At 50.7% G+C, this 11323-nt stretch overlaps 1 protein-coding gene across 1 annotated transcript in view; it reads right to left on the bottom strand.

Annotated features, from left to right (window-relative positions):
• Positions 1–11323, bottom strand: part of COPA (coatomer protein complex subunit alpha) — a 44862-nt gene that overhangs the window by 24869 nt on the left and 8670 nt on the right. Inside the window, exons 4-11 of the mRNA XM_014957332.1 lie at positions 11039–11119; positions 10676–10752; positions 9611–9720; positions 5579–5688; positions 3657–3756; positions 2611–2746; positions 1773–1855; positions 488–638 (exon numbers count right to left, since the gene is read on the bottom strand). Coding sequence (XP_014812818.1) covers positions 488–638; positions 1773–1855; positions 2611–2746; positions 3657–3756; positions 5579–5688; positions 9611–9720; positions 10676–10752; positions 11039–11119 — 848 coding nt within the window. The remainder of the gene's footprint in view (positions 1–487; positions 639–1772; positions 1856–2610; positions 2747–3656; positions 3757–5578; positions 5689–9610; positions 9721–10675; positions 10753–11038; positions 11120–11323) is intronic.

An 11323-nucleotide genomic window follows, 5' to 3' on the forward strand; every position in this document is an offset into this window, starting at 1 on the left:
GATGAGGGGGATGGAGCACCTCTGCTCCGAGGACAGGCTGAGGGAGCTGGGGTTGTTCAGCCTGGAGAAGAGGAGGCTCCGGGGAGACCTAATAGCAGCCTTCCAGTACCTGAAGGGAGCCTACAGGAAGGCTGGGGAGAGCCTGTTTAGAAAGGCCTGCAGTGACAGGACGAGGGGCAATGGCTTCAAGCTGGAGGGGAACAGATTTAGACTGGAGATGAGGAGAGGGTTCTTCACTGGGAGGGTGGTGGAGCACTGGGACAGGTTGCCCAGGGAGGTGGTTGAGGCCCCTTCCCTGGAGATATTCAAGGTGAGGCCTAGTGAGGCCTGATGAGGCCCTGGGCAACCTGGTCTAGTTGGGGGTGTCCCTGCTGACTGCGGGGGGGTGGGACTAGATGGCCTTTGGAGGTCCCTTCCGGCCTGGGCAATTCTACGATTCTATGAATGTGAATACAAGAAGAGGACCAGGAGGAGCACCATCTCCTACCTCCGCAGCTGCATGACGGCCACGTCTTTGGAGCTGTTGAAATCGAGCTGCCGGAGGAAACGGTCCTTCACGTAGTAGAGCATGTTGCCGTGCACGGCGTAGGCCGGCCGCTCCCGCTCCAGCTTGAACACGATCATGCCCCCGTCATGGCCTGAGGAAAAGGCAGGAGAGAAATCAAAAACGTGTGAATTAAACCCCACAGTTTGTGGTTTTTTTTTTTCCTCATTATGAAGACGACACTAACGAGCCCTTCAAACCAACAAAGACTGTCCGCTCCCTCTGCTGCTCCTGACTGAATTCTTTCCCATCCCCTTCACATTTCCTAATAAATCTAAGATTTATTCTTCTAGAAACACTTTGCCTTGCTGACACCCAGTCCTTTCAGTGTTAAAACTCCAGGGTGGGTTGGTTCTCCAGGATCTGTCCCACCCCTTCTCAGCCCCAGAGCATTCACCCAGTTAATGCAGACGATCTTCTTCTAGCTTTGCCCTGGAGCCCACACAATGACATCATGTTCCACTAAATAAGGATCTTTTCCCTACGATACTTTTAATAAAAGCCTCTGCAAGTCAGTGGGCTCTGCAAAGCGTGGCACAGAAAAGCAAATCCTATAGGGATCATAGAATGGTTTGGGTGGAAAGGGTCCTTCAAGACCATCCTGTTCCCCATGCCCTGCCCTGGGCAGCAACACCTCAAGTGTGGCCTTCAGGTTGGATGTCCAACCATGCCCTCCAGGATGGGGCTGATTCATTGAGTGGGAAAGGACCTTAAAGACCATCCAGTTCCTCACCGCCGAGGCCTGGGATGCCTCCCACCAGCCCAGGTTGCTCCAAACCCCCTCCAACCTGCCCTTGAACCCCTCCAGGGATGGGGCAGCCACAGCTTCTCTGGCCAACCTGGGCCAGGCTCTCACCACCCTCACACCAAAGAACTTCTTCCCCACATCTCAGCTCCATCTCCCCTCTTTCAGCTTCAAACCCTTCCCCCTTGTCCCATCACTCCCCTCCCTCATCAAGAGCATCCCCCCCCCAGCTTTCCTGGAGCCCCTTGAGGGACTGGAAGGGGCTCCAAGGTCTCCCCAGAGCCTTCTCTTCTCCAGGCTGAACCCCCCAACTCTCTCAGCCTGTCCTCAAAGCAGAGGAACTCCAGCCCTCCCAGCATCTCCATAGACTCCTCTGGCCCCGCTCCAACAGGTCCGTGGTCCTTCTCATCTTGCTGACTTCCCACATGGAATATATTTATACATTTTCTCTTCACCCCAACCTGTCAAGACACCTTTTCTTACCTGCAGCAAAGAGGTTGAGGTTGGGATGAGCAGCCAGTACCCAAAAGCGATCGTGGTCCCGCCGGAAGGTCTGGACACCCGTGCTAAAGGTGGAAAGGAAAGAATAAGGAATATAGGATCATGGAATGGTTTGGGTTGGAATCGCCGGAAGGTCTGGACACCAGTGCTAAAGGTGAGAAGGAAAGAATAAGGAATATAGGATCATAGAATGGTTTGGGTTGGAAGGGACCTCAAAGATCATCGAGTTCCAACCCCCTTGCCATGGGCAGGGACACCTCCCACCAGACCAGGTTGCTCAAGACCCCATCCAGCCTGGCCTTGAACCCCTCCAGGGATGGGGCAGCCACAACTTCCCTGGGCAACCTGTTCCATTGTCTCAGAGTAAAAAATTTCTTCCTGAGATCTAATCTGAATCTTTTTTCTTCCAATTTAAAACCGTTATCCCTTGTCCTATCAAACATATAAACAAAATGGAAACCATGGTGTTCGTTTTGTGATGAAGATCCTAAGCTTTGCCACACAGAAAACTGTAGCATTCAGCACCCAGAGCTCAAAATGCTGTATTTAAAACCTTCTTTCAAATAACATATCCTCATTTAACACCTTTCCAGCAGCAGCGTTACAGAGAAGTAAGGCCTCTTCCACTTGCTTCCAGGCAATTTCTGTCTCAAAGGGACAGAAAATGGGACAAACACGACTTCTCACTCATGAATTACCAAACACCGATGGTTTACGAGCTGCTGGTGTTCGGTTTCTCCAAAAAATAATGGTAGGTCTTTCCTACGTGGGGAAACTTTCATCACAGGATGGAGTTAGATGATCCCTGAGGAGCACGAACCGTTTAGACATGTCCCAGACGCGGATGCTCTTGTCTTCTGAGTTGCTGAGGATGAGCTCCTGCCGCGGGTGAAAGACGGCGCAGGAGACGTTGTTGTAGTGGCCCCGGCAAGTGTCGACCTCCCAGGCCTTGGATTCTAACCAGAGGTGGGAAAGAATGAGGAAAAAGATGCTGAAATGGGTTAAACTCTGCCACAGCCAACGCTTTATTATAAAGCAAACCGCATCGGCCAGTAGTTATTATGCTCTTCTCTGCAGTTTAATTAATTCTCTCTCTCTAACCACTTGCACAGCTCACCTGACAGAAAAAGATAAGCCCCATTACTAAAAAAGTTCTAACTGGATGGAGTTTAGCTGGACTGAGCTGACAAAAGCACAGCCATTCCTGATGGAGGGCTCTCAAACCACCTCCCTTTCGTCTTCCATATTCAAAAAACTTCAGAGTGATGTTTTTCCTCCTCCTCCCAGCTCCTGCTCAGCAGTGGGTGCAAATCAAGGGAAGCTGGAGGTGTTTTGGTAGAGAACAGAGCTCTCCTCATGCTGCAAAAGCCAGAGCTGGCTGGGGTTGGACTAGATGACCTCTGAAGGTCCCTTCCAACCCCTACAATCTTGTGATTCTGGGATTATTTACTCCATCACACAGATCATAGAATCATAGAATGGACTATTTACCGCTCCATCACACAGATCATAGAATCATAGAATGGTCTAGGTTGGAAGAGACCCTTGGGATCATGGAGTCCAACCATCTCCCCTACTCTACAAAGTCCTCCCCTACACCATGTCCCTCAGCACTGCATCTAAACGGCCCTTAAACACAGCCAGGGATGGGGACTCCCCCCCCTCCCTGGGCAGCCTGTTCCAACGCCCGACCACTCTTTGGGTGAAAAATTCCTTCCTAATGTTCAATCTAAACCTCCCCTGTTGGAGATGTCTTTGCAAAGTGTCAAATACCTCCAGGTCCCGCCTGCGGATGTTCAAACACCAATTTTATCATCTCTCAACCCCCTTCTCCCCATGGGGTTCCCACCCAGAGAATCCTCTCACCGTTCATCCTCCAGATCTTCACTTGCCGATCGTCGGCTCCCGACACGATGAGGGGCATCGTGGGGTGGAAGGCGGCCCAGTTCACCCCCCGGTCGTGACCCTGCAAAGACACAAAGACAAGTCACTCGAAGCAATTCTTTGCCTGAATGGAAAGAGCAGAGGAGGGACGAAGCACCAAGGACTGCAGACAGGCTCCCCAAGACACAGATTGAACCACTTTCATGAAGGGCGTGAGCAGCAAGTGGAGGGAGGTCATCCTGCCCCTCTGCTCTGCCCTGGGGAGGCCCCAGCTGGAGCACTGGGACCAGTTCTGGGCTCCCCAGTTCCAGAAGGACAGGGGACTGGTGTAGAGGGTCCAACAAAGGGCTACAAAGATGCTGAGGGGCCCGGAGCATCTCTCTTGGTCACCATTTCACACAGCATCAGGGAAGGGCATGAGCAGCAGGTGGAGGGAGGTCATCCTGCCCCTCTGCTCTGCCCTGGGGAGGTCCCAGCTGGAGCACTGGGACCAGTTCTGGGCTCCCCAGTTCCAGAAGGACAGGGAACTGCTGGAGAGGGTTCAGCAAAGGGCTACAAGGATGCTGAGGGGCCTGGAGCATCTCTCTGGGGAGGAAAGGCTGAGGGACTTGGGGCTTTTGAGTCTGGAGAAGAGAAGGCTGAGGGGGGATCTGATCAACACCTGGAAATACTCCAACAGTGGGTGTTGGGAGGATGGGGGCTGGTCTTTTTTCAGTGGTGCCCAGGGACAGGACAAGAGGGAACGGGCACAAACATGAACATAAGAAGTTCCATCTAAATGCCCTCAATAGAAGAAGGACATGGACCTGATGGAGAGGGTCCAGAGGAGGGCCACGAGGATGATCAGGAGGATGGAGCACCTCTGCTCCGAGGACAGGCTGAGGGAGCTGGGGTTGTTCAGCCTGGAGAAGAGGAGGCTCCGGGGAGACCTAATAGCAGCCTTCCAGTACCTGAGGGGGGGCTACAGGAAGGCTGGGGAGAGCCTGTTTAGAAAGGGCTGCAGTGACAGGACGAGGGGCAATGGCTTCAAGCTGGAGGGGAACAGCTTTAGACTGGAGATGAGGAGAGGGTTCTTCACTGGGAGGGTGGTGGAGCACTGGAACAGGTTGCCCAGGGAGGTGGTTGAGGCCCCATCCCTGGAGATATTCAAGGAGAGGCTCGATGGGGCAACCTGGTCTAGTTGGGGGTGTCCCTGCTGACTGCGGGGGGGTGGGACTAGATGACCTTTGGAGGTCCCTTCCGGCCTGGGCAACTCTATGATTCTATAAACATGAGGAGGAACCTTTTTCCTGTGAGGGTTCCTGGCAGAGGCTGCCCAGGGACATGGTGGAGTCTCCATCTCTGGAGACATTCAAACCCACCTGGACAGATTCCTGTGGGACCTGCTCTGGGTGACCCTGCTCTGGCAGGGGGTTGGAGGAGATGATCTCCAGAGGTCTCTTCCAACCCCACAGCATTCTGTGATCCTGTGATTTTTCTCCTGACAGCCAGGAGGATAATGGATGTTTGCAATAACGAGCGTTGCAGATACCATTCTGCACCAGTAAAACAAAGCTCGGTGCCACGTCCCAGCTTTAACAAGCGGCTGCAGAAGGGCTCTCTCTCTCTCCCATCATCTCCTCTGTTACTCCAGTAACACCAGGGAGTAACAGCTGCTGTTTAACCGAGCTTTTGGCTGCACAGAGAAAGCAGTTATCCCTCTGGTTACAGCAACAAACATCCCCAGATTTCACATTTTAAACTCAGGAAAAGTAACGCCACGATCTACAAGAGGATCTAACTCTACAGAGCTGAGGCAGGTGTCTCAGCTCCCCTTCCCTCTGCTCTTTAGGGGCTTTTAGAGGATCCTCTGTGTCATTAAATACGCCCAAAAAGGCAGCACCACACACACACACACACTGTACCTCCAGAACATGCTTCACAACCGCGTCTGTTGTCCCAAACAAATCCACCCCTGTTATTCCCCGGACATCGGATTCCACAGCTCCAGGGGACAGGTTCTTCTTCCTCAGACCTTGTGGAACAAAGAAGAGGGAGAAACAGGGGTGGAGGAAGGCAAAAATTATATTATCGAGACAGTATTTCTAATTTAACGACAAGTTGAGTGCCCCTCTGAGCTGTTCACACCCATCTTCAGGTGGAAAAATGGGCACTTGAAGGAAGGGAAGAGGGTGAGAAATATTCAGGATTCCCTTCCGCTTCCTCCAAACGCACCAACTCGGATTAAACACCCCAAAAGAGAAGCTGAAACGCAGGAAATGACACGAAGGATCATCCAACAGTTTTGGGAGGAGGATTTTGGAATCTTTGAACCTTTAAACTCATTTAACCGAGGGCGGCAAAGACCCAGGGCTCAAAATCCCCCAAATCTGCTGAAAACAATCCCCACTGCTGTCCCCAAAAGGCAGCACTTGGAAACAAACAGAATTAAAGCTCAACACCAACTGATGCTCCCTCTCACCAGGATTATTTGCACAGCAGAAATAAGGCAAAACGGTGAAATAACCCTCCCCGGGAGACAGTGACACGCAGGACAGAATCCTGCTACGGCCATAAGTCATTTGGGGAAAAAAATTGGGGAGAGGAATTGCATTTTGAATCCATTTCTCATCTCTCACTAGGTTTTTTTTTCTTTCCCCCCCCACACACTGGTATTCTCTCAGCGTCGTGTCTGCCGGGAGCGACAGCTGAGTCAATAATTGAGTGTGTCTCTAAAACCCTTCATCACGTATCTGCTGAGGAGGAAAAAAAAAAACCAAAAAAACAAAAAACCCCAGTCTGTACCATCTCCAAACCAATTTGGCAGCTGGAACTCTGCAGAGAGCGAGCGTTTGGGGGAGGAAATCAGCAAAGCTCACAGGCAAAAGAGCTGTTAACCTCCCCGCGCTGGCAGCGGAGAGAGGGGGGCCAGGTTTTAAATAACCAGGATGTCCTGTCCCCAGCCCCTGCTGGTGACACAGCTGGTCAGGGCCCAGCGTGAGGCACAAAGAAGAAGACAACGTGCCCAACCAAAACTGCAACAGCCAGAGCCACAGGTCGGATAAAGTCCATCTTTAAAACAGTTTGTAGCCCCACCATGGAATCAGAGGATTGTCTGGGTTGGAAGGGACCTTTAAGGTCATCAAGCCCAACCATCGACCTAATTCTGATAAAAACCATCACTAAACCATGTCTCTAAGCACTATCATAGAATCAGAGAATCATAGAGTCATTCAGGTTGGAAGAGACCCTTGGGATCATCGAGTCCAACCATCTCCCCTACTCTACAAAGTCCTCCCCTACACCATGTCCCTCAGCACTGCATCTAAACGGTTGCCCTTGTTGAAACTCATGCCGTTGATCTTGGCCCAGTGATCCAATCTATCTAGGTCCCTCTGTAGGGCTTCCCTCTCCTCCTGGGAGTCAACACTCCTGCTTAACTTGGTATCATCTGCAAACTTGCTGATGATACACCCTATGTCCTTATCGAGATCATCAATAAAGACATTAAATAGAAATGGTCCCAACACTGAGCCCTGAGGCACACCACTAGTGACCGGCCACCAGCTGGATTTGAATCCATTGAGCACCACTCTTTGGGACCTTCCAGTCAGCCAGTGCTTGATCCAGCAATCAATCAAGCTTGATCAGCTTGATTCTTATAAAAACCATCAATAAACCATGTCTCTCAGCAATATCTCAACCCAGCTTTTAGATCCCTCCAGGGATGGTGCCTCAACCCCTTCCCTGGGCAGCCCATTCCAAGGCTTCATAACCCTTTCCATGTAAAAATTGTTCCCAATATCCAATCTGAACCTCCCCTGGTGCAACCTGAGGCCATTTCCTTTTGTGATGAACCCTGAGGCCATTTCCTTTTGTCCCATCACCTGTTCCTTGGGAGAAGAGACTGATCCCCTGGCTACACCCTCCGTTCAGGGAGTTGTAGAGAGTGAGAAGGTCTCCCCTCAGCCTCCTTTTCTCCAGGCTGAACCCCCCCCAGCTCCCTCAGACGCTCCTCAAAAGTTCTCCAGACCCTCCTCCTTGGCCTCCAGACCTCTCACCAGCTCTGTTGCCCTTCTCTAGACCTGCTCCAGCACCTTGATGGCTTTTTTTTGTGGTGAGGGGCCCAAAACTGGACCCAGCACTTGAGGTGGGGTCTCACCAGTGCCCAGTCCAGGGGGACAATCACCTCCCGAGTCCTGCTGGCCAAACTGATAGAGGCCAGGATGCTGTTGGCCTTCTTGGCCACCTGGCCACACTGCTGGCTCACATTCAGCCAACAGCCAGGACTGTCCCTGCCTCCCACCAGTCTTTTTTTCCACCTAATATTGTCCTCATTTTTAGCTTTTCGTTTGAGGGACCATATTTAACTCCATGAAGTCACCTCGTGGCCGAGGTGGAACTAAGAAATAGCTGTGATATCAGCAAAGGACTCTGCAGTCTTCATTTGCAACTCCTGCTCTGAACTTTAGGCCACGCTTCATTTTATATTTTCTCTCTGAAAAAGTCAAAAGAATCCCTAATAATATTATCTTATCTTCCTGCCACCACCCCCAGCAAAAATACAAAAAAAAACCTCTAAAAAAACCCAAACCCTACCCTTTTCGCAAACCTGAGGCCTTTTTATCTTTCTCTCAGAACAAATGACTTATTGCTGCCTCCAAGAGTTTTCCAAGGGGATAAAGGTGATCCAGAAATTCTTAAAATCCTCTGACACATCTGCAAAGCTCCTCAGTTGACAGAACTATGGCTCTTCTGACTGCAAAAAATCGTCTATATTGGCTCTAAAATCAGACTGGGAGATTAGGGCTGCAAAATTTCCTTTTTTAGGTTTTTTTTGGCTGCACAAGCTACAGCTCACCTCGTAGAAGACTTTCTTCAAGTAAAAGGATGGACTAGATGAGACCCCAAGCTCCCTTCCATCCTACTGCTGGATGGAATCAGGGGAATAGGTCCCTCTCAATAGGAAATATTTAATTTTTTGCTAAGATTTTCGCAGACAAGAGGCTTTTCTTCCTGCTCTTGGATCCCAACAGCTCTTTCTGGCCTCGACTGCTGAGACCAACAGGATGAGGTTCAACAAGGCCAAGTGCCAGGTCCTGCCCTTGGGTCACACCAACCCCCTGCAGCGCTACGGGCTGGGGGCAGAGTGGCTGGAGCTGCCTGGAGGAAAGAGACCTGGGGGTGTTGGTGGACTGTGGGCTGAACAGGAGCCAGCAGTGTGCCCAGGTGGCCAAGGTGGCCACCAGCATCCTGGCCTGTGTCAGGAACAGCGTGGGGAGTAGGGCCCGAGAGGTGATTGTCCCCCTGGACTGGGCACTGGTGAGGCCCCACCTCAAGTACTGTGTGCAGTTTTGGGCCCCCTACCATAAAAAAGACATTGAGGTGCTGGAGCAGGTCCAGAGAAGGGCGACAAAGCTGGTGAGGGGTCTGGAGAATAAGTCTTATGAGGAGAGGCTGAGGGAGCTGGGGGTGTTCAGCCTGGAGAAGAGGAGGCTGAGGGGAGACCTTCTTGCTCTCTCCAACTCCCTGAAAGGAGGGTGTAGAGAGGTGGGGGTCGGTCTCTTCTCCCAAGTCACAGGCGACAGGACAAGAGGAAACGGCCTCAAGTTGCCCCAGGGGAGGTTCAGGCTGGAGATTAGGAACAATTTTTTCCCCAAAAGGGTTATCAGGCGTTGGGATGGGCTGCCCAGGGAGGGGGTTGAGGCCCCATCCCTGGAGGTGTTCAAAAGCCGGGTTGATGTGGTGCTGGGAGGGATGGTTTAGTGATGATGCTCCTTGTTTGTTGTGGGGGTGTCTATTTTTGTCAGTTGGGTTGACGGTTGGACAAGATGATCTTGAAGGTCCCTTCCAACCTAGAAGATTCTGGGATTCTGGGATTCTGTGACTGGCTTTCAGCAATTGTGGTTTTGAAGTGGGTTTTGATGCTGGGCACCTCCTCCATCCAGGCAACTCACCCGAAATATCCCAAACGCGCACCGTCTGGTCCAAACTGGCCGACACCACCAGGTCCTCAGAGGGGTGAAACTGGGCACACATCACATAGTGGTTGTGTCCCGTCAGCACGCTGCAACAGAAAGGACAGAAAACCCCATTTAAACAGAAAATGCATTAATACAGCGTCCCAACCTGCAGCAACAGCAATAAACTCAGTCTGGGGACAGACAATGAGAAATATACCACAAAAAAAAGACATCGAGGGGCCAGAGAGGGTCCAGAGAAGGGCAACGGAGCTGGTGAGGGGTCTGGAGATGAAGCAAAAGGGTCTGGAGAACTTTTGAGGAACATCTGAGGGAGCTGGGGGGGTTCAGCCTGGAGAAAAGGAGGTTGAGGGGAGACCTTCTCGCTCTCTACAACTCCCTGAAAGGAGGGTGTAGCCAGGAGGTCGGTCTCTTCTCCCAAGGAACAGGCGATGGGATGAGAGGAAACGTCCTCAGGGTGCACCAGGGGAGGTTCAGGCTGGATATTGGGAACAATTTCTACATGGAAAGGGTTATGAAGCCTTGGAATGGGCTGCCCAGGGAAGGGGTTGAGGCACCATCCCTGGAGGGATCTAAAAGCCGGGTTGAGATAGTGCTTAGAGACATGGTTTAGTGATGGGTTTTATCAGAATTAGGTTGATGGTTGGGCTTGATGACCTTAAAGGTCCCTTCCAACCCAGACAATTCTATAATATCGCTTAATGCTGCTTTTCAAGAGCACAACTGAACCCTTCTGTTCTTAAAGAGCATTTAAGGGCTGACTTTCTGGTATCAATAACTTCCCAGGCTTCCTGAACACATATAATTTTAACTACTAAACATCTTCCAACCAAACAACACCTGAATTTACAAATACAAGTCTGGGGGCATCATAGTGAATAAGCAAAAGAGACAATTGACTGAAACATTCACAACTCATCAGTCCTCTTTGTCAGTTCTACCCCTTCAACTAAGCACAGTTTCTGCTTAAAAATAACAAAAAATAGGCAGCCTGCCCCCCACAAAACGTGGTTATTGTTTTAAAGCACTCATTGGTTTTACCAAACACAAGTTCTGGACTGCCAGTTCCAAACGCGAATGGTCTGATCATCTGAAGCACTCAAGATCCAAGGATATTCCTAAAAAAAAAAAGGAAAGTATTCTGGATATGAAATAACACACAACCCCAACGTTCCCTGCAGAGTATTTTCCAACTGCACCCAGAATGACCCTTTTTAAATCAGATTTAAGATCTTGTAGGCAGAATTTCTGCCTCTTGCGCCTCCACAAAAGGCCACCATGTCTGGAGGGTCCTTCTGCAAGTCCAGCACGATTTCTTTAGCAAAGAACATCCAGGGAACCAAAAAACAGATTATTTTTCACAAACAGGAAGGCATCACCAGGGTAAGGAGCAGAGGAGCTTACGTGGTGGAAGAAGGTGGTGCGAATATAATCCAAGTGCCCCAGCAGAGTGAAGAGACAACGGCGCAGCTTGTAATTCCAGACCTGCACAGAAGCAGAAACATGACTCTACGTGCCAGATTTTGGGGGGGTTTCCTCCATTTCAGTTCATTTACAGGCCTCTCTCTTCCATTTTAAACATTTTCCTAATAGTTTTCCTATTTTCCTAGTTCGTCACCTCACTGCAGTTAACTCTAATGGCTCCCAAACAGGAGAATCACAATCCCCAAACACCATTTCCCCACCCAC

The sequence above is a fragment of the Calidris pugnax genome, unplaced genomic scaffold (genome assembly GCF_001431845.1).
Source record: "Calidris pugnax isolate Ruff unplaced genomic scaffold, ASM143184v1 scaffold305, whole genome shotgun sequence".
In the NCBI taxonomy this organism is placed as follows: domain Eukaryota; kingdom Metazoa; phylum Chordata; class Aves; order Charadriiformes; family Scolopacidae; genus Calidris; species Calidris pugnax.